At 35.4% G+C, this 25,161-nt stretch overlaps 1 protein-coding gene across 1 annotated transcript in view; it reads left to right on the forward strand.

Annotated features, from left to right (window-relative positions):
• FMN2 (formin 2) overlaps nucleotides 1-25,161 on the forward strand; it is a 177,710-nt gene that overhangs the window by 84,433 nt on the left and 68,116 nt on the right. Inside the window, exons 10-13 of the mRNA XM_026845620.1 lie at nucleotides 1,776-1,863; nucleotides 16,918-16,927; nucleotides 17,995-18,021; nucleotides 23,364-23,388. Of these exons, the coding sequence (XP_026701421.1) occupies nucleotides 1,776-1,863; nucleotides 16,918-16,927; nucleotides 17,995-18,021; nucleotides 23,364-23,388 (150 nt within the window). The remainder of the gene's footprint in view (nucleotides 1-1,775; nucleotides 1,864-16,917; nucleotides 16,928-17,994; nucleotides 18,022-23,363; nucleotides 23,389-25,161) is intronic.

Raw genomic sequence — 25,161 nt, forward strand, 5'->3', positions numbered from 1 at the left:
ATTTAAAAAACATTTAGAGTACTTATAGTCTATTAGAAGCATAGTGTGGGATATCTAATTATAATTATAACTAATGATATAACTAATTATAGTTTTATGAATTACATTAATTTCCCATTTGAATTAAAAAAATCTGACTATCATATCCTATTTCAGCCCATTTTACTTCAGTTTTAAATTTCTAATAATAATGTATTGCAAGTATTAGACAATTGCATAAGAATTTCTTGCTAATTTCTGACAGATGACATCAATAGCTATGCCTTGAATTTAGGTCTTTAACCTTGTGAACAACAGTTAACGACACACTTGGTTTCTAAAGGTAAAATTTTCAGTTCATGAGCAGAATGCTGTATTTTCATTTCACTGTAACTAGTTAGGAATCTAAGAGGAAAGGAAGATGAAATACTTTCATGTTCAATGGCTATGAAGGTTTAAGGGGGTAAAAAAAAAGAGTTAATAAAACAATTGGCCAGCCAACCACATCCTCAGAAAAGCTATACTGCAAGCACCATGAGTTTCTCAAGTTTCCTTTCCTAAGCAGTCTCAGTGGCAGAGTTCTGGGTCAGGCTTTTACATCTCTTCAACTGCTGCTCAAACATTAACATACAAACCTGTGTCTGAAAACTTAAATGAATCAAAGCTGGCCACAGAACAAACATCTTGTGGGTACTTTTATGGGTTTTTTAAGAAGTGAATTGGATCATGACATTCTTTGGCTAAATTAATTATTTTTTCTAATCTCATTTCTACTAATTTATTTCTAGATAATTTTACCAGTGGGACTGATATTGGTGTTAAGATGGAAACTGTGTAACTTGAAAAAATATCTGTATGTTTCCTGACTGCAATGTAAAAAGAACTTGAACTTACAGTTCTCATTATCTTGCTATTTTTCTTTCCTCCAAGTGATTCACAAAGGTTTTCTTCAGTGTGTTTAGTACATGCAAAACTCAGCAACCTGAGTAGATTAAATATTAATCTCTTCCATGTATGCAATAGCTGTAACCCTGCATTTGAAAAGTACTTCATCTAGAATCATGTTTTTACAGATAAGGGCCTTTTTCTGGCATTACTTGCTTCTTATTCCAATGATATAAAATTTACAGTAAGTTGAATTCAAGCAGCTTAGAGCCCTGTGGAAGACAGTCTGTGAATCGCCAATATGAATTTTATTTAAAAAGCAAAATAACCATGCACATATTGGGATTTTCTTTGATCACTTTTAGGGAATATAAAAGGTCTCAAAGCTTTTTTGTTTTTTATATTCCCTAAAAGTGATCAAAGAAAATCCCAATATGTGCATGGTTATTTTGCTTTTTAAATAAAATTCATATTGGCGCCTACTACGTCAAACATTCAAATAAAATACAAATTCTCACAGTTTTAGCTTACATCAAAGATGGAAATCATTGTGTGGTTTTGGAAACCAAAGCAATTCCAAGATAGACACAGTTGGAATTTTTTTTTTATATGACAGCCTGTTTCATACACTCAGTAACATCAACGTGAAGTTGTAAGTATGCATCCTAATGAAGGAGGAAGTCTAGGAGAACTTTTATAGTGACTTTTAGGATTAAGATTCAACTAGATGACATAGTTACTTACACTTGTGATGGATATGCAGCAGAAGCAAACTTAAATAATCAAATTACTCATTTTTAGATGTACATATAGACTACAAAGTACTATTTCTTGAATTTGTTGTTAGTAATGTGAAATATCGTGTACATTTTCTTGCAGATTAATACTAATAGTTGGGTTTCTTTTGGCAGGTTGTCAAGTTGTTAAGTAACAAAAGATCTCAAGCTGTTGGAATATTAATGTCTAGCCTTCATTTAGACATGAGGGATATTCAGCATGGTAAGTGAAAAAAGTATCATTGATTCTAGCTCAAATCACTTCATTAATAATCCAGAAATGCTAATTATTTTAAAATTTTGATATGTAAAATAATGAGGCTTTTTTTACACTATTTTTCTGAAAGTAGTTTGTTCTGACACTTATTTTCCCATTTCTAGTAACATATTCCCTTGTCCCATAACAAAAATAAAACTGTTTATTTGCAGAATTGCCATCTATATTTTTTGGCATCAATTATCTAATTGATATAAAAGAGAGGCACTTCGATTTTGGTGTTTCTGAAGAAGAAAGTGTGAAGTGTGGTTTGTTTTAATTCAGATAGCCTCATGACGTATCCAGAAAAGTGAATTATAGCATTTAATTGATTTGCTGTATAAAATAGTTCCTGTATTTGGGTTAGCACAAACTGTGGAGTTCTTTCATCTTCAACAGCATTTTTTATGAAGGGAGATCTTTTGGGGGACTGTAATAGTTTTCACATTTATGCTAAGAGACAGTAGTGCAAAAAGGTGAAAAGTGGAATTGCATTTATATTCAGAGCATCCCTTATGTTTCCCAAAGGCTTTGGATAGATTTGAAGCAGATTGAATTATCCTGTGAAGTGCCAGCCTATCTGTTAAATTAATGTGGTTTCAAGTATAACACAGACTTCATAAATCATAAAAACATCTTGTGAACTTTCTAGGCTACATATTTACAGCCATGCATTCAGTTTGCTATGGTTTGCTTATTTTGTGAAATTATTCATAAATAGAACAAATTTCAGAGCAGTCTGTCAGCTAGTGAGTAACTCTTAATCAGAGTTTTAAGATTCTATTAAACTGTTTTGATGGTTACTAGACTTCCTCAAGCTGAAGCACTTAAGATGGTAGTCATAGAGCAAGGCGCCAGTACTGGCGCCAAGATGTACTTGGTATTTCCAAAGCTGGCAGATGTAGTTCAGTTAAGTCATAGAGCGAAATCTGAAAACAATGATATGGTCCTTTCCTTCAGTCAAATATTCAACTTGGTTTCAGTTAATAATGAGAACCTTATGAACAAAGGAGTCCGCCTAACATCTGTGTCTGTGGTAAAGCCAACACAAGTTCATTGAAAATTTGCTTGCTTAACATGCAACGCTAACAATAACATGGCATGAATGTCAGTAGTTGAAGGGGTCAGACAATATTATGTTTAACCTTTATCCTATTACAATATTAAGCACACATGATAATCTGAGCTGTGTGCAGATTTTATATATTCCTCTTTCAGTTACTGTTGTCTAAAACCAGAAGTCTTTGCAAAGGGGAACTTAGTGCTCTTATTCCCTTGCTGCACAGACATGATTGAACAAACGTGAGAGAACTTTTGTCTGATGGGGGAATTTGTGAAAATATTGGGGGTTTTTAAGAATATAAAATGGACATGCAGGAAAAGTGTTGAAGAGCAAGAAAGAAATTTGCGTGGTGGGGGCAAGGAAAATAAAGATCTTGCTAAGAAGTATTTCTGGCATCAGTCACTGAGTGAGTCTCTGAGTGATCTAATCATAGAGTCCACGAAGAAATTATAAAATCACAAGACCAAGAATTTAGCTTCACCTTTATGTATGCATTATTTTTACTTGCTTGTTAAAAAGTAAATGTTTTACATATTTTTGAGTTTTATACCTTACTAGTTTATCTGCTGCAATTTGAATATGCTAATGAGACAGTACTATTAAAAATTAAAATATTATTGACGAGTGCACGCATTAGCGAACTAGGCAGTTGATATATTTGCATCTTTATAAATTAAGATTTAAGAGGTGAGACAATAACTACAGCAAAAAACATGATCAGTAGTCTTCATCCCATGGTTCAGGGTTTTAAGAGTGGTCTTGAGTTTTTACCATGTTTAATGTACTGTGATGTGTACATTTACTCATATCTTACTGAGTACAATACAAGCAATATGCTTTCATAAATTTTTAAGCTAGTCAAATGAAACTCCACACCTGACTTGTCCCCATCCCCAATTTGTGGTAGTAGGCAACTTTCTTTATAGACTTGCTTGTAAATATTCCCTATATAACTTATAAAGCATATCTGTGGGATGTAGTGTTCATGCAAATTGCAGAACAACTGTAATTTTTTTTTTTTTATTGGCCTTAGAAAGGCACCCAGAAAGAGAGAGAAACTTTTAATGCAATGTGGTATTCAGTCCATTTCTTGGTTTGCATGCTATTGTGTTTTATTTTTCTAATGGTTTAGACAAATTTCAAAGTATTACAGGAACAGAAGGGAAAACAATCGTGCTGGATATAAATTCACCTAATAAATTTAGGATTTGAAGTTTTAATTAATCTTGTGTTTAACTGAAGAGCTTAAAATAACTTGAACCTGGGCAAATGTTGTATTTAATGTCTTGTAAAATTCTTTTTGCTTGGTTAGGTTTTTTTGGTATGTTTTTGCTTGCTTTTTAAGATATAAAATAATGGTGAAATATTATCTGCAAGAAACAATCCCTGATGAAAGATTGTTTAGGGGACTTGAAAATTTGAATCGTTTATGCTATTTTGTTCAAGATCAGTTAACACTTAGGTACTTCTTCATGCGTTTCTGATCAGATGGCATTTAAAGGAAGATCTCAGAATATTGTAATACATGCTAAATAGATTTGTTTGATGATATCCTTAAGGTCTACTTGTAGTGTCCTTGTATTTGTCTGCTCCTGACTTTGAAACAGGTTTATTAAGACAAACTCCCAAACCCTGGCTGCTTTTAAAATATTTTTACAGTGTGGAAGGAGTAGTTGTAATAATCAGAGCACATTTGTACTGAACTCTAGTACATCTTTCTAGTAGTGCTTTGAAGTAGGGTAGGTTGATTTTTGTTGTTATTATGAGGGGTATTTTTAGTAGATTATAATTGCTAACAGAACTCCCAGTTATTTTACGCATCTAGGCAAGAACTTTAAGAAATGTTGGTCTCTTTAGTTGCAGTGCCATTTCTCTATGTTTTTAGTACAAAAATGAGTCCTCTTCTCATGGTTTCTCTGGTTTCACACAAGGTTTTACTGACGCCTATTTTTTGAAATCATCTATCAACTATGCAAAACACTTTATTCAGGCATTTTGCTTGCTTTTTTATTTTTGCCACACCGCAAATATCCTTTATCCAGTATTATGTTCCCACTGGAAATATAGCTGTATTTGGCTTCATGATACAGCCAAAGCTCAAGAAATGCCAAACAAGCACTTCTTACATATTTTTCCTTTTTTCTTCCTAGAGAAATTACTGGTTTTAACATTAGTGTTTTGGGTTTTTTTCTTAACATTGCAGAGATGTGTGCTTAAATTAGAGATCCAACAAGACTCCAGTTAACTGCATATAGTAATCTATAATGAACACCCTATACATTAATATATAATTGCATGTTAAGCCTGTGTCTGCATTTAGGGACCACATCTCTTAAATAAGATATCTCTGTTTATTAAAGTTGTCTGTTATCACATGAAATCTAACAACTGTTTGAAATTGTAACTACGTTCCAGAGAATATGGTTGTCAGTGCCCTTCCCCAATCCCCTTGCTTATAAAGATTCAATGTAACCTCTTCAGTGTATAAACTTTAATGCTTGTTAACAAGTACAGTAAGAAAAGCAAAAAATTCCTCTGTGTGTAGAAAACATAGAAGGAAAAAATTAAACTGAAGATGTCACATGGAAGAAAAGCAAATTTTATATTTCATGCAGATAAATATTTCATTTACTACATATTCAGATTTATATCTACTATTTATGTCCAAAATGGAAATTAATGTTTTGTTCACTAAAATCATCTTAGTCTGAGTGTACCTTGTAAATATTAAAAGTAGAAGTTTGGCAAAAATAGTGTATGTAATTTTATGTATTTTGAGGTTGTATGTAATGTTTTTCAATTCAGTAACTTTGTCTTAATAGGGTTTATGAATTTGGGCACTGTGTTACCTCTGGCATAGCTGCAATATTCTAACTATATTTCTGCATGGTTTTGCATAGCACCGTGTGGTTGCCCTGGCTCTGTTGGAAGTATTAGTTTGGAGACTTCTGTCTCTGAATTTTGGACCACCTTTCTTATATCCTCATATAATAAGTCATTTTTCCCCCCGTCAGAGATAATGGTAATCTACAGAACTTGATAGAGCTACCTATCCCACTCTGATTACAATAATCAAACAAACAAACAGAAAACCCAAACAAACACACACAACACACACACACACCCCACCCCATCCCCAAATATATGGAAGACCAAGGCGATCTCCTTCTCATTGTTGGTCAGTGATACTAGGGAAGGAGGCTGTATAGAAGAATGTAATAGGAAAAATTGTTATGGAAATGGCAGGCAGATTCACCTAACAGCTGGTAAAAATCCAACTTTTTAATCTGGATTTGAGATTATTTTATTGAAAGTTGTTTTTGCAGCAGAAATTGCTCTGCTAACAGAAGTACAACTTTGAACAACACATATCTTCTGCCCTGAATTCCAGACAGATGTGCAGGAAGTGAATGTACTTTAATGTTAGTGGGCAAAATAAATGTTTATTCTTAAGTATTTGGCTATTAGTGACAAAGGAACATGAGAAAATCTTGGTTTTGTTTTCTTACTTGACTGCTCACACAAACACTTAGAAATTATGAGCTAGGAGAGCCTTTGTCAAAGGTTAACTGAATTATTTCTCTGGAGGAGGATGATGAAATGTCTCTTATGTTGCATTATTTAAATGTTCGGTGCAGAGGTTCTTTACACATTGAAGTATCGTGTAGTCTAGGTCATACGTCCAAGAGATGCTCTAAATGGAAAGCAATCATGAAAGAATGACATCTGGAAAATAATACACAATTGGTTTACCTTATGGAAGATCTCGAAGTGATCTGAGTATTATTTATCCTAATTTGTATATGCATATTAATTTGAAACTCATAATACTGAAATATTTTTCAAGAATGGGTATTTTCCTGAAAGACATTTTACTGTTTAAACAAGTTATGAGGATGAAATAATATATGATTGAATCAAGTTCTTTGGACGTTGTTATACTGGAAGGTAAAACAGCTGCCCTGAATTGTTCTTTCTGTACATTGAAATTATGAAAAATCCTGGATATAAGAAGATATATAGAACATTTTATCTCTCAAGTGGCAAGTGATCCATAAAGTGATTGCAGTCAGTGCAGGTTAATCACAAAGTCTGAATTTTTACCTGTTAGTTCTGGTTTATTGAGAATTGAAATTGTTTAAATATTATTTTCTTAATCAAATATTGTGCATTCAGACACCTAAACACTTAAAAGATTATGGCTTAATCTTCCCCTCCGATAGCTTTTCTAACATATGTTTAGATTCTTCTGACACACCACCAAGGAAAGATTGGTTGATTTGGCATTTTTCTGTCATATAAACTAACACTTCCTTGAAACTTCACACCATAATCCCGTTTTATTCCTCTGTTTCCTCTTAGCCTTATGCTACCATATTCATTACACTATGCCTGCTGCTAGATTGCAAGCTTACACATTTTATTTGCTTATAATTACTTTACAAGCTCCTATTGTGAAATTATTGGTAAGGAAAACAATGGAATACACAAAATTACTTTTATAAAAGACAGACTAGAGTTAAATTAGAGTGCCACACATATGCATTGCTGCAAATGTTTCTATTGCTTTGATGCTGTTAGTATGCCCACAGTGTTCTGTGCTGAGCAGCTGAAAGTGATTCTGGATCCCTTGTCTGGCCATTCCTGCCAGAGGCAGCTAGTGAGGAAGGACAACGAAGGTCCTTGGAGACAGGTGGGGTTTCTAATGGATGTGGCATAAACCCCTGAGCTGTGGGTGAACGCCCTGAAAGCCAGTCCTGAGTACTGAAAGCATGCCTCAAGTCCTTTCTATCCTTTGAGATTTTCTCAAGCTTAGTTCACAGTGACCAGAGGCCAATAAAGCAATAGCAGCAGTTGTTAAGGAAAAAATACAACCTCGGTTATCATTTTCTTTAAGTATGTATGCGACACGTTGTCCTGGTTTCAGAAGTATTCATACCGCCAAGAAGGGAACTGAATGTTTTATGTAATACTTCTTTTTGGAATTTACAATTAAAAATAAATTTATAGAATTAAACCAGTTTTCTATAATGCAAAATACATTTTAAAGAAGTTAGGGGTTTTTAAATGAGGAAAATCATATTGAGTTTTTCCACAATATTTGAATCAGCAGAGACTAATTACTGCCACATTGGATAGTTTGGATAATTAAAGATTTTTGTTGTTGTTAAGAACATATGAATGTAATTTAATAGAGAAGTTTTGTAAGAAACTGTAACTGCATTGTTTGTCTGTTGTTGCAGTTGAAACAGTTTATTTTTTTTTTTTCTTGGAAGTCTGATTAACTTTGAAACTTTGAGAGAAAAGTTTTAGGAAAGTTCTGTCCTCCCAAAAGAAAAAAACAGTACTATTATTTCTCATTTATTTACCATGTAGTCACTCATAAGAGGGAGGATTACAAAATTCTAAGCATAAAAGCAACAAAAATGTATGCTATTAGAATTAGTACCATTCAAAAATTAGGGAAAGGGAGGGAGAAAAAGAGTACCTGGTCTTTTTTCCATAGTGGAAATATTTTCCAGTGGTCATACTCTTTATACATTGCTGAACTACAGAGAGATTTTAGCATTATGAAAATAAAGAAAGGCTTATTAATTGACTAAGACCTTTTAATAAATCACACATTTTTTCATTAAGTCAAAAGGTTTAGGAGAAAACTCAATTGTGATTTGTTTATGTGTGTGTTAGATTTGAAAACACTTCTACACACACAAAAAAATGTATTAAAAAAATAACACCACTTGTATATAGCTGTTAAAATCTAATTGAAATGCAAGGTCATTAAAATGCAGATTTAGTAAAACTTGTAATGTGAATCTCTTTTTTTTGTTCTTACATTCAGTGTACCTATTTTTACTGTTTTTCTTATCATTCCTCTTTTAAGGGAGCAGTTAAAACTATATGCTGTATTTGATCAAATGGAGATCTATCTAGCTTAGTAACTGATCTGTGTGGGTAACCAGGGTGGGTGAGATGAGTGGCACAGACCATTATGTAATTTTTATAGATCTGTATTTTATCTTTTTGCAGTCATTGTCTTTCTCCAAATTGAAAAGTTTGTTGGGAATGAATTTCATACGTGTTGTCTATTTTGAATTTTCCTTGTCACCAGTCTGTGACCCACAGCTCTCTTTGCAAATGAGGTGACTAGCTCTGTATGCTATTTTCAAGATTTGTGTGTGCCATATGCCTATGCCATGTTATCACAACATCTTCTATTTCAGGCTCCATTTTTTTCTCTATTGTTACTGACATTCTGTTTGCCCTTTAACTGTTGCTTAAAAATTAGCTTATGTTTTCAGAGACCTACAATGAAAAAAAAAAATAATAATCTGAGTGTCTTTTTCGGGGCTGTAGTTGCTACTTTGTAGTGTTTTTAGAGTTTGGGTTCTTTTTTTTTTTTTTTCCCCATCTACTTTGTATGTATTGACACTGAATATTTGAGAGATTCTTTTGCACATGTTTGTGGTCAGCTTTTATTATCTACCAACATTATCACCTCACATACATTAAACAGCACAGGACCCTGCAAAGATCCTAGTAAGGTTCCACTGCTACAACTCTGTATTGATCATTCATTTTTGTAATTGATTTCCTATTTTTTCAGCACTTTTATTTTTAACCAGAGTAGACCTTTCCTATTATCCACCAACAGCATTTTTTTTTTTCTGAAGCCTTAGGTAAGGACTGTGAGGAGCTTTCTGCAAACCCTGTCAGTCTGATCACCCCTATCTGTGCCTTTGACTCTATTAAAGCAGTACTATTTAATTTGTTGCTCATGAAGTAGCATGTCATTTTGTAGTCATTACATTGGTTTATCTGTATGTTCTTTTAAAAAGCTGATCTTCCTTCTAATACACAGACATTTTCCAAGCACAGAGGTTAGATCAACTGGTTTGTAGTTTCCAGCATCATCTTGGGAATCCTCTTAAAATTTGTATTTGTATGTTCTGAAACTGGTTCAATTTGAGACAGTGCCCAAACGTTAGTTGAGAAGTACAGAACTTGTCTGAGAACCTGTTTGACCTTTTCTGTGGTTGTGAATCCTAACATAAATACTTTTTAACCTTTTCTGATTCTCATTCTTTTATGCTCTTTTTACAGCCAGATTATCTGCTTGCCCAACTGTTCCCTGTCAGGCTTCATACATCTGATGTGTTTGAAAGCAGTTTTATGACTAGTTTTATGCATTTGGCAGGTTGGGTTTAGACCTTTTTGTTCTTGTCCAATTTACATTGAACTTACAAGATCTCTTGCTTTTCTGTTTTCTTTGGCTGTTTTTCACTTTTTGAAGACTACCTTTTATTTATGGGTGTCCCCTGTGTTTATGTTTAATCATGTTTATGGTTTTGAGGAGTAGGAATACTGGGCATGTGAAAAGACTCGGGGAAGAAAGGGTGCTTTTGAATTTTTCAGTTGATTGATTTTTTTTGTCTGATCTCTAATGTAATGTCTGTAAGCTTCCTTCTCATCTCCAAGCTTTTTTAACCTTTAAACTGGTTTCTCATTTTAATTCATCCTTGTAAAGTCTAACTTTATGGTGTTATTTTAAAAAAAATCTTTCCCCTGTCCTAGAAAGAAATAATTTAAGACTGATATGGTGTCGCCAACTGTTTTGTACACTATTCAGAAGTAAATCAAATACTGCTTCTCTTCTTTCTGCCTAGTTGCTTTGAGTGATAATTTGTAATATCCTTAAACTTAGACACTGCATGATTCTTAACAGAATAAAACTTCTTGCTATTACGGTTTCTATGTTGCATATTATCTTACAGCTTTTACCATTTAGAAATCATTATTAACATGCCTGTTGAGTGATCCGTAATAGAGTACTAACTGTTTTTTCTATTTAGGCATGAACTCCCGCATTAGGGAATGTGGTCAATCTCTTACAACCGATTGCTTTATCTTAACTGACTCATGCAACGAATTCAGTATTCGTTGCCGCTCCTCTTCAGTAACCAGTTACAGCAGCTTATAGAGCCTTCTGTTCCGAGTGTCACACTGATTATCTTCCTTCTGTTACATTTGGAACAGCCATTAAATCCATCAGTAAACAGAAACTTGCCCGTTGCAAATATTAGGTGCCTGGAAAACTATATGGAAAGGCATCAGCTAGGCAGCCTGGACTTCATCTGCTGAGTTTTGCTTATCGGGGTCATTTTCCTTGCTCATCTCCCTCGGTGTATACCCGGACCTCCCGCCAGGTGCGGGCCGCGCCAGCCCCCGCTTTCCGGCTTTGGCGAGGCGCAGCTTCTCGGCATGCTTCTCACCCAAGAAGTATCTTCTGAAAAAGTAGTTCTGAGTAAGGAAGAGAAAGACAGGGTGGTGCAGAGAGATTTGTTTGCTGTACCCATCCGTCATGCATGGCACGTAGGGTAAGAAACAGTGCAGGGGAAGTTAACGGGTGTCTACCTCAAATATTGTGGAACACCTAGTCAGAGAGCCCGCTCTTCCTCATGCTGGAGCCGTTGTGTTGGTGTTCTCTGAGGTACCTGGGTTTCTCCCACTTTTTCCTCTTCTTTCTCTTGTTTTGTCATGATCCCTAGGCAATGTAAGATTGCTGTTCCACAGGAAACCTCCCCAAGCACTATCTGTTAGATACTATTTTCGTGTAATGTGTCTTCTGTCTCTAGTGATGATGCTGTGATTGCGTTAGCTACCTGGTCACAAAATACAGCTCAATGGCATTGAACCGAATCAATACAGAGTGCTGCTTGTAATTTTTAAGTCCTCAGTAGGCCAAATACAGTCATGATACTGAAATAAATACACATGGGGGTTCCAAATATTTTTTTTTTTCTTAGAATGTATATATTTTGGTTTTCCACATATCCAGGTATTTGGTTTTGTTGCAATCCCAGCCCTTATTTCGTTGAGTTATTAATACCAGCTTTTGAGAAACACTTTGGATCGTGAAAAGAGGTGAAACTTAACCATAGACATGCATCCTTCTGCCCTCAGTTATTGCAGAATTGTGATTTAAATTAGTAAAGCTGTGTCATCTGTCATCTACCTAGCCAAAAATCTTTTTACGTTATTTTCATAATCCCATCACAATTAGAATATGGACTAAATATCACAAGATCATTACATCATTTTCTTAGCATCTGTAGTTTTTTAATACTGTAACTTAAGAATATTTGGTGAAAGGCTTAACATGCGTTAGTATGATGAAAACCCTGGTGTTTGTCCAGGCATCAGACTGGGCAGACATGTAGAATACCAGGCTACATCTAACGGCTCTGCTGTGCCAAAAATAAAATTTTAATTTGATTTGGAGAATAAATTGAGAGTATGCAATTCTATTTCAGTGAGATACTACCATCTCACTACTCTCAAAAATCCTCCTCACTGAGAGGGAAATTTGCTTTTTGAAAGGAAACTTCTCAAATGTTTTGCATTTGTAATTCTTGAGGAAGATACTTTATGTTTTGACTTGTGACTGCAAGTTGACTGTACAGCAATTACAGGGGACAGCAATTATGGGGACTTGATTTGCCAGATTTCTGAATCCCTGTAAGTTTCCATGTATTGTTTTCTAACTAGCTATACTACCACAGGGACTGATATGATTGTACACAACTGGCTAGCTTGAACCATAAGCAAGGAAAGCTTGTTTCTGAATGATTGTTCATGTGTTTATGACCACAGGAACTTGCAGTACTTTCTGTTGTAAATAATCAAAAGGTAGCAACATTCTGTGTAGTCGATGTAAAATGATTTAGGCTTGATGTTAGAGAAGACTAGTAGAGAACTTCAGAGGGGCCTAGAAAAGGGCAAACATGCAATTCTGTATATTTAGAGCATTCTAAGCATTTAGTCTGGCTGCTAAATAAGGCAAGTCATGTAATATTGCCTGCTAATTTCTGTCTCAAGATATTTCTCTGTATAAACACAAACATTTTAGCAGTATAAATGATCTTGAATTCCAGATGAAATTCTGAGCCTTCAACCTTTTGCTTTCTTTGAAGTCACTGATAGTTTTGCCATTGAGTTTGGTGAGTCTAGGATTTCATTCAAATACTTTAAGTGATGGAGAAGTCAATGTATCCCATGAAATATTGTTCAGAGGGTTAATTTCCCTCGCTTTTAGCACTTAAAATATTATTTCCATATTTAATTTGTTAGATTAATTTACAGACATCCTTCATTCTTTCCTGCTTTTGGTATGCAAAATTACGGAGCCATCTACTTTCAGATATGTTCTCAAGCAGGTATGCACAACAACTGTAATCAGGTTGCTTCTTAGCTTTCTTCTGTAGAAGCTAAATAGATCAAGCAATTCAAGAGAAAGATAAGTTCTTGAGGTTATTCTGCTATTTCCTTTGTTTGGTCTCTTTGGTATTCCATCAGCTATGGCTCAAGTCCAAAAATTGTTGTGACTTCTAATCACTCCTTGAGAGACAAGAAGTCTTACCTTAGTCATTGATCATGATTGCTAAGAGTGTAATCAGGACAGTTCTTCGGGTGAATTTGAGGCTGCTCAGGAAAGAACAGCTCTTCCATTAGCATTACCACATGGACTTCACTGAGGATTAATAACTATTTTTAGTATCTTTCTTTTTGGTGTTCATAAGGATATATTTAGTTGCAGTAAGCTGAGATCAGATTCCAGTGGAAGCCTAAGATACTCTCCTTTCTGGTAGTGTTTCATGAGCCATTAAATTTTCAGATCTGTGAGTTAGGGAGTTGTTAACTCTTTTAGTGTTGACACTTAAGTAATTTAATGTAAGTATTCTAAATTGCCAAATTAATGCACCTGGAGCTCCATTAACTATATATGACCTGTGGGTAAATTGAGAGCACAAAAGATAAGATTCTAAGTTGGCTGATTAATGTAGAGAATATATTTTTTTGAAAAAAATGTGCATTTGGTATCTGCCCTGCTAACTTTATCAAATAAATATGTAGAGTGCTATATAAGTATATAAAATCCGTATATACTTACCATTATTATGAGGAATGAACTGTGGTCACTTCATCTCAAACCAAATATAATAGCAAAAAAACCCAAGAGGTTCAGTAGTTGACTAGAAGAATGATTAGAGAGTGGAATGTGTATAAGGAACATGGAAAGATTTGTGACTGGTCAGAGAGTAAGGCAAATAGTTCAGAAATCCCATACAAAAATGTTAGCATCTTTTGAGTGATGTTAGAATAAGCAATGAATGATTCTTCCAATAGCTGGAATAATTTTAACCTAAATTTATTCTTGACTTTGCACTACTTTAAACCTAGGCTTCATCTTTGGCAGTGAGTAGAGATGATTCCAAATAAATCTCTTCTTCCTCCTCCTGCATTTTGTTTATCATTTAAAATGAGCTCCCTAAAGTATGAAAGAAAAAGCTGTCTCTTTGCTTATGGACTTCTCAGAGTTAGCCATTACTTTGTTTACTTTGAGCTACTCTAATGAAAATAGATAAGGTGGAATTAAACCAAAAGCCAGTAAATTTGAATTCTAAAAATATCCTCACATAATTAAAAATCTCAATTAGCTTAAAGCCTGAAGATTTGTTTGTATCCCAAACAAGTCTTGCTAACTTCTTCCAGCTGCACTCAGTAAGAGATGATAACTTGTTCTGCAGAGTTTGACTTGCATACATCCTTTGACTGTCATGTTTACACCATCACTGGTACCACAAGTAGCCAGTGGAGCTCCTGGACATAATGTCAGTGAACAGAGATTGAAAAGCATTAGAGCCTATGTGGATCAAAAAGAAAAGTCAATCACTAACACACAGGAAACCCAAACTTTTTTCACTTGACTCATGAATACAAAGCTATAAATCATATCTGTCTGCAGACAGGTTGATACATAAAGTCAGATCTACTGCGTATGTGCCTTGCAGCTGATGTGGTTTTGCAGTTTGTTTTTGTAATATGCACTATAAATACATACTGTCATGTAAACATCCCAAAAATATATTCCTCAGATATCCTGTTCTAGTAGTCTCCCCATCAAAAGTGATCTAGTGATAGGTATGACAAGTTTTCTTTTGAGAACCTCTAAATGAAATACCTGTGCCATGCTATACTACCTTGACCAGTAAGTAAAAAAGCTTAGTATAAGCTGATATGGAAATAAAAGCCAATAGTGGTTTGTTGTTTGGGTTTTTGTTTTTGTTTTTTACAGCAGTAATTTTCTTTTCTGGAAAACAGCATTTCTTACATGTAAAATATATTTATATGTAATGATTAATTTTATACTAAAATCTTGTTCTTGAAACACTTTTTAAAATACAAGGGACGGGAAGTTTGCCTAGAGAACAACAAACACCCTACTATAAGCATGAATCATGTTACTATTTTTATTTTTAATTTGTTTGAAATTGCCTTATATCATTTGCATATGTGTACTGTGCTAAGCCTTAGGTAGCATTTTGGGAGTTAGGGTAATCCTTTCCAGTTTGTTGAAAATCTTGAATCCTGCCAGTCAATCTTGTGCTTCAAATTCACCCCCCAAAGACCAGCCCCTGACAGGTTCATTGAGATTGCTTGCACTCTATGCACTATAGTTTAAAATAAGCATAATCTGGTAAAATGCCAGTCTTTTCTCAACCTTCCTATATCCCACACCCATGTTTTTTTCACCTGCCAAATTCAAACAAATCTTATCTAAACAATTAAGATAAGCATTGAAGTGCTCTCTATAGTCAAATCAGCAAACCTCTCAAAACCAGAACTGAAATACAATATCTCTAAATTAAACAGTCTACAATGGCAATCATGTTTGTATTTAAACATTTTATTCTGAAAGGATTACAGCATGGGTCTCCATTTTTTTTTTTCCTGCCTAGACAAGAAGGCGACATACCGAGTCAAACAAAATATATTTGTTCTCTAAGAACTGAACTTGCACACTTTTTATAAACAAACTGTATAGGTGTATGAAGTTAAACTTCACATAATCAGTAACTGCTGTCCTTAACATAGAAGGCAATTGTTTGAAATGTAAAGTAACTGTTTATATTAACTATGTATAGCTATATATAAAATCTAGTTATATATTTTGTTGTGTGTGTGAATATATTTATATGTATATAAAAAAGCTCTATCAATATAATTTTATTGCTATGTATTAGGGATACATTAGGGAATAGGAATGATAAGGACAAATGTCTAAACTGAAATGTGTTTAGAAGAGAAGAATCAGTATAAAAAGTGATACTAAAGATTCACTCTTTTTGACGAAGTCTACTTCTGTTACTTCAAATTTTGCAAACGCATATTATTCCTTAATTGATTCTTATTTTATTGTTTAAAAAAAAAAATGTGAGTGCATGATCTTGAAGGTATTTAAAATTTTTAAGTCCTTTAAAAACAGTCTGTAGCAACAGCTAAGTTTAGCCCATGGCTTCTGGAAATTTTTGCATACTGTTCTGGTTTCTTACACAGGCTTTAGATCAAGGTGAATTACTGCCACAGTAAAACTGTGTGCAAGCAGTTCTAAGTGCTGTTTCTCACCTCTGATCTGTGCTGTATGTACTTGTGTTGAAGATCCAATCTCCATTGCACTTTGTGCACTTAAAATTCTCATCCTGAGAAGGACAGACTATTTGCTAATCACAAAGGCACTGAGGGCAGGCAGGTGGGTAATAGTACAGAATTGTTTTCATTTATGCTAACTCTACCCAGTGCAGCTATCCCCTACTAACGTGTTATCAACAGGATTTTTTTTCTGCTAGTTGTGCAAGTTCAGATACTCCTGTTTAAAAATTCTTTTATTTCACTTATTTTCTGAGAATCTTTAAAAATTACAGTCATGATCCTTGTGTTTTTTTGCTGCAGCTCCCATTAGCATAAGGCCATTTGTTTTTACCACTGTATTTTCCATATTTATGTAAATAAAACATTTATTTCAAAGAGGCCCATTTGGGATTTAACTTTCTGCATTAGGAGATTTACATTTCTGTAATTTGAGGTAATGAAGCCGAAGGGACCCAAGAGAATAGCAGTAGTTGTCAAGTTGTTGGAAGTATCACAGACAAAAACATGACCTTGTGCAGTAGGCCTCTGTTAGATGACTGATGCCAATAAGCTCACATGGGGGAAAAAGAAACAAAAAACCCAAAGGATAACAAATTTTAAGTTTATGTGTTTACCATGAAACCAATAAAAGACTGCAAATATTGCATTTTAGTTTATTTTTAAGTGTAAATGTTAAGTTGGAATTAAATCTGTAAGTAGCTTGATATTGCATCATACCATAGTCTTTATAGCAGCAAAGGAAGACACTGCACTTTGACGTTCTAACGCTCTCTTGTTGATGAGAATGTTGAGGCACATGTTTTTTCTTCTACTTCTGAAATGAACAGTTCAGCTGTCAGTCATTTCAAGGAACCTGATGAAATTGTGTACATTGAGAGGTTTTCTGGTTTGTTTGTATTTGCATGTGTGTTGTTCTTGTATTTTCTTCCAAAGACGTCTGTCAGTGAAGGTTCCATTTTATATTCGTTGAACAAATAAACAAGTTTATGTGTTCTTTTTCCCTTTTGTTGTCAAAAATATTTCATAAATTGATCAGGCTATATACTGTCTGATTGTGTTTCTTGTATCAGAATTTTCCATTGTTTAAGGCTTTGCCAGTGTGTTAGATTTCTAATGATGTTGGGTTTTGACCATTTGAAATTTATTATCCGTACGTTATTCTTGGAGCAGCTATATTTTTTTTAACTAACTCAGAAATAATCATTCAAGGAAGATCATGCAGTGTGACATGTTTGACCTACTCATCTGCCTTTTTCTTCTTCCAAATATCCTTTTTTGATATTTGAAAATTAATGTAAGTCCCATCAAATTTTCAAGTACAAATACTTGAAAACATTTTAGAATGTTGAATGGCTTTTAATGACAAAGTTATCTCTCAAAATTAGATAATAATTATGTAATAATTTTGAGACTGTCTCAAAACATCTTATGATTTCTATGTAGTATAGGTACAGGTTCTTAATAACAACAAAGTGCATTTTTGTGGTAAGACTGGTTGATGCCTTTTCTGTTTCACTCTTCAGCTTGGACCGATATTCCTGGAGTATAGATGGTTTAGTTGTTAACATGGAGCAGAATTATGTGGGCATGAAAGTTAAAAAAAAAAAAAATGTGCCATGGAAGTTGTAACCTCTCAATATCCTGTAATCTTGCATGTTAGAGACACACGATGGGCAGAATGGCTGTGAAACTCCCAAATCTGTGCCCCACACAGAACTACGCAATGAGTATTGTGATTGTCTGCTGTAGAATAGGAGGTCCTTGATTCAGTGAGCAAGTCAGTTTGCCTTTGGAATTTGCTGAAGTGTTGCTGCTGTTTGACAGAGGAGATGTGAAGTCTTGCAAAGACCGCTCTTCTTGAGAAAGAGAGCAGATGTGAAAGCAAGAGGCAAAGATGTGTAGGAGGAAAAAGGGAGTAGCCTCTTAGAGTGATGCTGCTTGATTTTGGAGTCATGCAGAAGTCAATTGTGGTGGAAATCTGCACGAAGAACTTGTGTGTGTGTGTGGTTTGCTTGTTTCCCTCCCTGAAGCATGGATCTGAGTATAGCAAGACTGGTTCAGAATTCCTTTTGCAAATTTGAGGTGGTTTTGCTTCAGTTACTGCTTCTTTCTGAGGAGTTGAACTGTAATCTGTTATCAGTCAAGTAGGATTTGGAAATTGCTCAGTCAGTTTTGGGGGAAACAGCAGTGCTTCTAGGTCTCAGGAATAGGACACTCACTTTTAGATGGAGTCCAGAGACAGAAAAGCTTAGGAAGTGTACTTGGGAAGTCCAGAGAAATTAACTGTGATTTGAAACCTGCCCTGAGGAAGAGGACATAAAACCAAGACTTGAACTCAATACCAGTCTTTGAAAGTCATCCATAAGTGAGATTGTTTGAGATAATGAGAATTTTGTGACATAAAAATTGGATTGGGATGATAATTCTTTTTCTTCTTCCTGAAATTCTACTCGGTGGAAAATTTTGAATTTTCGAATTCCAGAGTTTTGGACTTGCAAACAGAACAGAGTTTCCAAGCACTGGGTAGCTGTAGGAAGCTGTCTTTTTTCTAACACTTTATGTAAGTGGTACTATTTGTGGATTTATATTCATAGCCTCAGGCAAGCGTAGGTCTGCTGCCTGTATCGCCTATCAATTTTGTTTTAGTGGTAGCTGGTGGTTCACATCCTCCTAGATACAGAAATAATCAACAGTAATGATCTGTCTTACAGTAAAAAAAATTAAAGCTGCTACTTTTTATAGTCTTCCTGAGAATATACTGTGCATCCTCCAATTTCCTTCTGGTGTTTTCTCATGCATTTCTTCTTCAGGATTGTCTCTGCTGTCAAAATCTTTGATCTTGGTGGTGGCTTGGTTACATACTGTGTTCCCCTGAAGACATGTGGGTGGTGATTATTCATTATGTCGGGTTTATTTTTGTTTGGGGTTTTTTGTTTGTTTGTTTTGGTTTTGGTTTTTATTGTGCCTGTGTTCTAAATTGGCTTCTATGTATATGGGAGAAGGTCCATCTTTTCTCAGAGTTCAAGTATACCTCTGAATATAGTTGTGTGCTTTACACTTATCTCACTTATTTTTAGCAGCAGTATTACCTTCCTGTTCAGTGAAGTATCTTCTAAGGTGCCTAGCCAGACTTGCAAATTAATTTATATTACTAAGAATAGCAAGTCTTTGTCTCTCTGCATATATTTTCTTGTCCTTCCAGTTTGAAACTAGTACCTAAGTTGGCTATGTTGTTGTAAGTTTGCATAATTAATTTTTTCCTTCAATTTATATTGTAGAAATACAGAATGGAATGGGAACTCTTCCATTCTGCTAAAACTTCTACATTCTGCAGTTGCATAAGAAAGCTAAAATTTCTGTCCCAAAGATACCAGTTTAAATTTCTGTGTAGATTGTGACAAAGCCAATGATAATATCAGGAAAGTTTAAGATAAACAAGAGGTTCATGAAGCCTTAATTTTGGCTACAAATACTTTGAAATCTCTTTCTCCTTCTCTGATCTTTATAGTGTCGAGCAACCCTTAGCGATTGCTCTTCAACTCCTCTTTTTACTAGGTGGATTTTCTGTAATTGACTGTTGACCAGTGCTTGCTTATAAAAAACCCACCAAACAACAGACTTGTTGGTTTGTAGTTACTTTTATTTTTATCTGTGTATATTGTGTCTGTATCTGGACATGGTTTAAATTTGATTTGGTCATATCTATATATGTGTGATATACACACAATTATATCTATGTACATCAAGTAATTTTACAGTATTAGGGCTTGAAACTTGCTGGCTTGCTGGTTTTATTGGCAGCAGGGGCAATAGGAGTGCAAAAAAAAATCAGAACTGTGAAATCTTGAAGGTAAGATCTTGAAATGCCTGAGGCTGATTTGATTAAAAGACATTTCTATTAGAGTAAAAGCCAATAGATGTTCTTCACTATATCTTATGAATGCATCAGAAGGGCTGCACAAATGTGCTGGCTATTAAAGATGGTTTCATAGTAGTCAAGACCAGGAAATGGCAATCTCAAGTTTGGAACAAAAAAAATCACTTTCTAAAATATTGACATGGGTGAAAATATCCAATGACTGCAAGACATATAAACCCTTCTCCAGATGTTTGCATCAAAGTATGCTGGAATTTTAGCATAGCTCAGAATATTTTCATATGAGGAAGTTACTGTTTGTCTATATTTTTCATTGTTATTTTTCTACTACATATGGAATCCTTTGGCTAGATATTTGTGTAGTCATGCTGATTGTAGGGAGGGGACATGTTTAGTTAGTAAGCTTGGCTGCATAAGGAAACATAATTGTTTTTATCAGTTCAAATTGTCTAGATAATGGAATTAAATATGCAACAGTCATGATTTATTTTGTCAGCTATCATGTTCTGCATGATAATGCTGCAGTACCACCAAGGAACAGAAGCTCATCTCCTGATTCCTTGTAGTGGGGGGACCAAACTGTGGTGAACATGGAAAATTCCTAGTGGGATACTAGAGTTCTGTTTATGAACATATACATCTTTAGATTAAATATATAGAAATATATTTCTCTTGGGAGGGAGGGATTTGAAACATATGTACTTGGATCCAATTTCTCCAGGTCCTTGTCTCAGACTGATTTGTTTTAAGCAGCTCCCTGAAGTATGTACACTCTTCTGCATACCTGTTTTGTTGAAAGTACACAGACCTGGCACCATTGTGTTTGCCAGGCTTCTCTTATCTCCTGCAAGCATTCAAACAAAAAGTGTTCTATTGCTCTCTGAGTAATCCATGGGTGATCTTAACATTGAGCAAAAGTCAGAGCAGGAACTTATGTCATATTTCTTAGTGCAGGAGTAGACAGTCTCTGGAAGGAAAGGGAGGGGATTGGAGCACGGAGAAGACAAGCACAACTCAAAATAAATAGTTGAAGGGTTGTGCGTGTGTTCATATATGAAAACGTTGCATAAGAATGCTGAAATGTAGGGGTAATACAAACTCAATTTCATAATATATCCTGGATTTAATAAAGCTGTTTGTATATAGGCTTTGATACACGGTTTTCTTAAAGTAGAGCTCTCGGAGCAATCTAGACCCAGTCCTATTTGCATGTTAATTTTAGTCTCCAGTTCTACAAGGCAAATTTGTTATGTTTTTAAGCATGCAGATAGTCCTATTCAGGAACAGGGATGATTAAATACAAAATATACTACAGTATCTTGTTGAGAGGGAATCTTTAAGTCTCTGTTGCAACAGTTATTGCACTCAGGGGAAGAAAAAAATTAAAAGAGGTTTTAAAATATCCCAAATAATTAGTAGCAGATTTTTGCATGTGCCCCCTCCCCCAAAACAAAACAAAAAACATGTAACTTCCTGAACTGTTAACTGTTACATTGCTATTATCTTGCAGATTCTCTTGCTTTCTGGTAAGAGAAAAGTGGGGAGAAAAAAAACAAAAACCAAAAAACAAAAAAACCCAAACATCAACCCACAATTAAAATATTATTTCTGAAAATTAAATATTATTTCTGAAAATTAAAGAATTTCTGAATTATTTTTTTGTTTCAGTCCTAAAAGTTAGCTTTGTGCCCAGCTTAGAGACACAGTGTAGCCTGCTTAGTTTAATCAAAGTCAACACTTCTTTGTTTATAATTTTCTTATACTGTAACTAAAACTGTGTCTCAGGACTGTAAAGGGGAAATGTGATGAGTCCCAGACTCAAAGTGGTATCTCTAAATGCTTTAGAGCAATAGGAAACATGTGAGCTTGAATTATATTGTCTGTAGTCTTTAGGCTTATACAGAATTTCTCTTGTGACAGTTAAGGACATGGATTTATAGGACATAAAGTAACTTAGTGCAGGGTTTCTATTGCTGATCAGTGTTGCAATTTCTAGATTAATCTTGCCTAAGGGATTATTCTAGTTATTGTACAAGTGCACACACATATGCAGAGCCCATTGCAAAAAAGGGTCTAAATTAATGAAGTGCGAAATAGGAAAAAGATTGGTATAGTTTGATAAAAATTATTCATTACCATCACATATGTTCTAATGCAACTTTTTAAATTTTTCAAGATTTAAAATCTGGATAAGGAAAGTTGGATTTATCTGGCTTTTAAATGAATGTTTAGTGGGCTCACAAAAAATACATAAGAGGAAGACTGAAAATTACTATTCTAAAAGTAATTCTTTGCATTAGCTGAGAATTATTCTTCACAAGTTTGCATAAACATTTCCTACACTTCATGAAATGTTCTTTATACAGTTGGGGAGTCAGAGTTGTGTTCCTAAAAGTGTGTCCCTCTTAATGACTTTTCTTTTCTTGTCCAGGTTAGCTAGATGGAAATCACTCTCTCTGTGCTGTTGAACTGGCTGAAAAAATACAGTATGTGTGTGGCACCAGAATTGGTTGGGAACAGGAAAGGCATATTTTGTATCTGTACTGAACGTGTCAGCTTAGTGCATAGAAGACTTGACCCTTGTCAGGTGTTTTGAAGTTAACTGGCTGATTTATGGATTAATCAGTTTAAGACTGAAGCCAACCAGTGACAGGAATGAGCTTTGTTGTGTGAGTGTGTGTGTGTGGCTATGGTGCAGATTTACAAATTTTTATAATGCTTTCAGTCGGACCATGAAAGTCTGATGGAAAGCTTATCTCTGATCTCTGGCTATGGCCATACTCATGGGATCATGTTTGTGTGTTTGGGGGCAGGGAGATGAATTCTTTAACACTTGACACCTGGCTCTACTCGGTTTCTAGCCCATAGTCTTAGGAATGGCACTATTCAAGGCATTAATAAAGTTAAAACCCTTAAGCCGTATGACCAGTAGGTCATAAAAACTATTGCTGGGTATTGTGCTCAGTCTTTCTTTCACAGCTTGGTTATCATCCTGAAAACTAATTCTTTTTTTTTTTTTTTTTTTTTTTTTTTTTTGACCCTTCAAGCCCTGTATGAGAATGTGAGTAATCAGAGGAGGTCCATATAACATAGCAATACTGTAAGTCCATGTGAAGATATTTTTGGTTTGCATCACTAATATTCAGAAAGCTTGTAGAACGTGTCCTGTTTTGAAACGACTTGGTTTTCCCCAAAGCAAGGAAAATAATAAGCATTTAAATTGTATTAATCACAATTGTGTTTTATATAATACGTACTTTTTTTTTATATAAGTAGGATAATCAGCTTCTAAATGACTAAACAGGAATTGGTTTTGCTCTTTTTTTTTTTTTTCTGGGGTGGGGCAGTCTTTGGTCAATACTTATCAGACCTTGCACTCCAGGTATTTGGCTTCCCTTCATAAATTTGCTAATATAACAATGATAATCAGTAAAAAAAAAATGGTTTAATAACAGCAATCATTCCATTTGTGGAGCTGTAGCTTTTAATTATTATAACTTCAGGAATTCCTCAAAAATAATTTTAACTCTTTGAAAGGAAAAGTATTGATTAAAGTTAATGTAATAAAAAGTGGTATAAACTGCCAGGGGCTTCATAAGTTTCAGAGATTAATCATCAGAGAGTGTCTGACCACCAGGTATGCTAAATCACGGATTCAGAATATACTCAGGTATGTTCTAAATCTTCACAAAGCCAGTCATGTGCAAACTTTTAAATAGTGGGTCTCGGAAGCACGTTTCTGCCTTCAGCTGATGTCAGTGAGCATTAACTTTCTTCTCTGAGCACATTGCCTGAATACACGGAGGTCTGGCTAGACATCTCTGGAGAAATCAAAGAGTCTTTCTACTTACACTCAACCTGAAAATATGAAACGTAAAGCGGGGAGCTACAGAATAGCATTGAAGGCCAAAGTATATTATTGTATTGGATTTATTATTTCTCTCACGTTATGATTTTGAGAATATCTTCACAGAATCACAGAATCGTCTAGGTTGGAAAAGACCTTGAAGATAATCTAGTCGTACATATTAACCTAGCACTGACAGTTCCCAACTACACCAGATCCCTCAGCGCTATGTCCACCCGACTTTAAACACCTCCAGGGATGGGGACTCCACCACCTCCTTGGGCAGCCCATTCCAACACCTAACAACCCATTCTGGAAAGAAATGCTTCCTCATATCTAGTCTAAACCTTCCTTGGCGCAACTTGAGGCCATTACCTCTTGTCCTATCACTTATTACTTGGTTAGAGACTCATCCCCAGCTCTTTGCAACCTTATTTCAGGTAGTTGCAAAGGGGAATGAGGTCCCCATCAGACTCCCCTTCTCCAGACTAAACACCCCCAGTTCCCTCAGCCGCTCCCCATACGACCTGTGCTCCAGACCCTGCACCAGCTTCGTTGCCCTTCTCTGGACATGCTCGAGTCATTCAATGTCCTTTTTGTAGTGAGGGGCCCAAAACTGAACACAGGAATCGAGGGGCAGCCTCACCAGTGCCGAGTACAGGGGTAAGATCCCTTCCCTGTCCCTGCTGGCCACGCTATTGCTGACACAAGCCAGGATGCCATTGGCCTTCTTGGCCCCCTGGGCACACTGCTGGCTCCTGTTCAGCTGGCTGTCAATCAACCCCCCCCTCCCCATCCCTCTCTGACTGGCAGCTCTCCAGCCACTCCTCCCCAAGCCTGTAGCGCTGCTGGGGGTTGTTGTGGCCCAAGGGCAGCCCCCGGCATTTGGCCTTATGGAAACTCCTGCAGTTGGCCTCAGCCCATGGCTCCAGCCTATCCAGGTCTCTCTGCAGAGCCTCCCTACCCTCGAGCAGATCAACACTCCCA

The sequence above is a fragment of the Athene cunicularia genome, assembly GCF_003259725.1.
Source record: "Athene cunicularia isolate RWA chromosome 3 unlocalized genomic scaffold, athCun1 chr3_part1, whole genome shotgun sequence".
Lineage (NCBI taxonomy): Eukaryota > Metazoa > Chordata > Aves > Strigiformes > Strigidae > Athene > Athene cunicularia.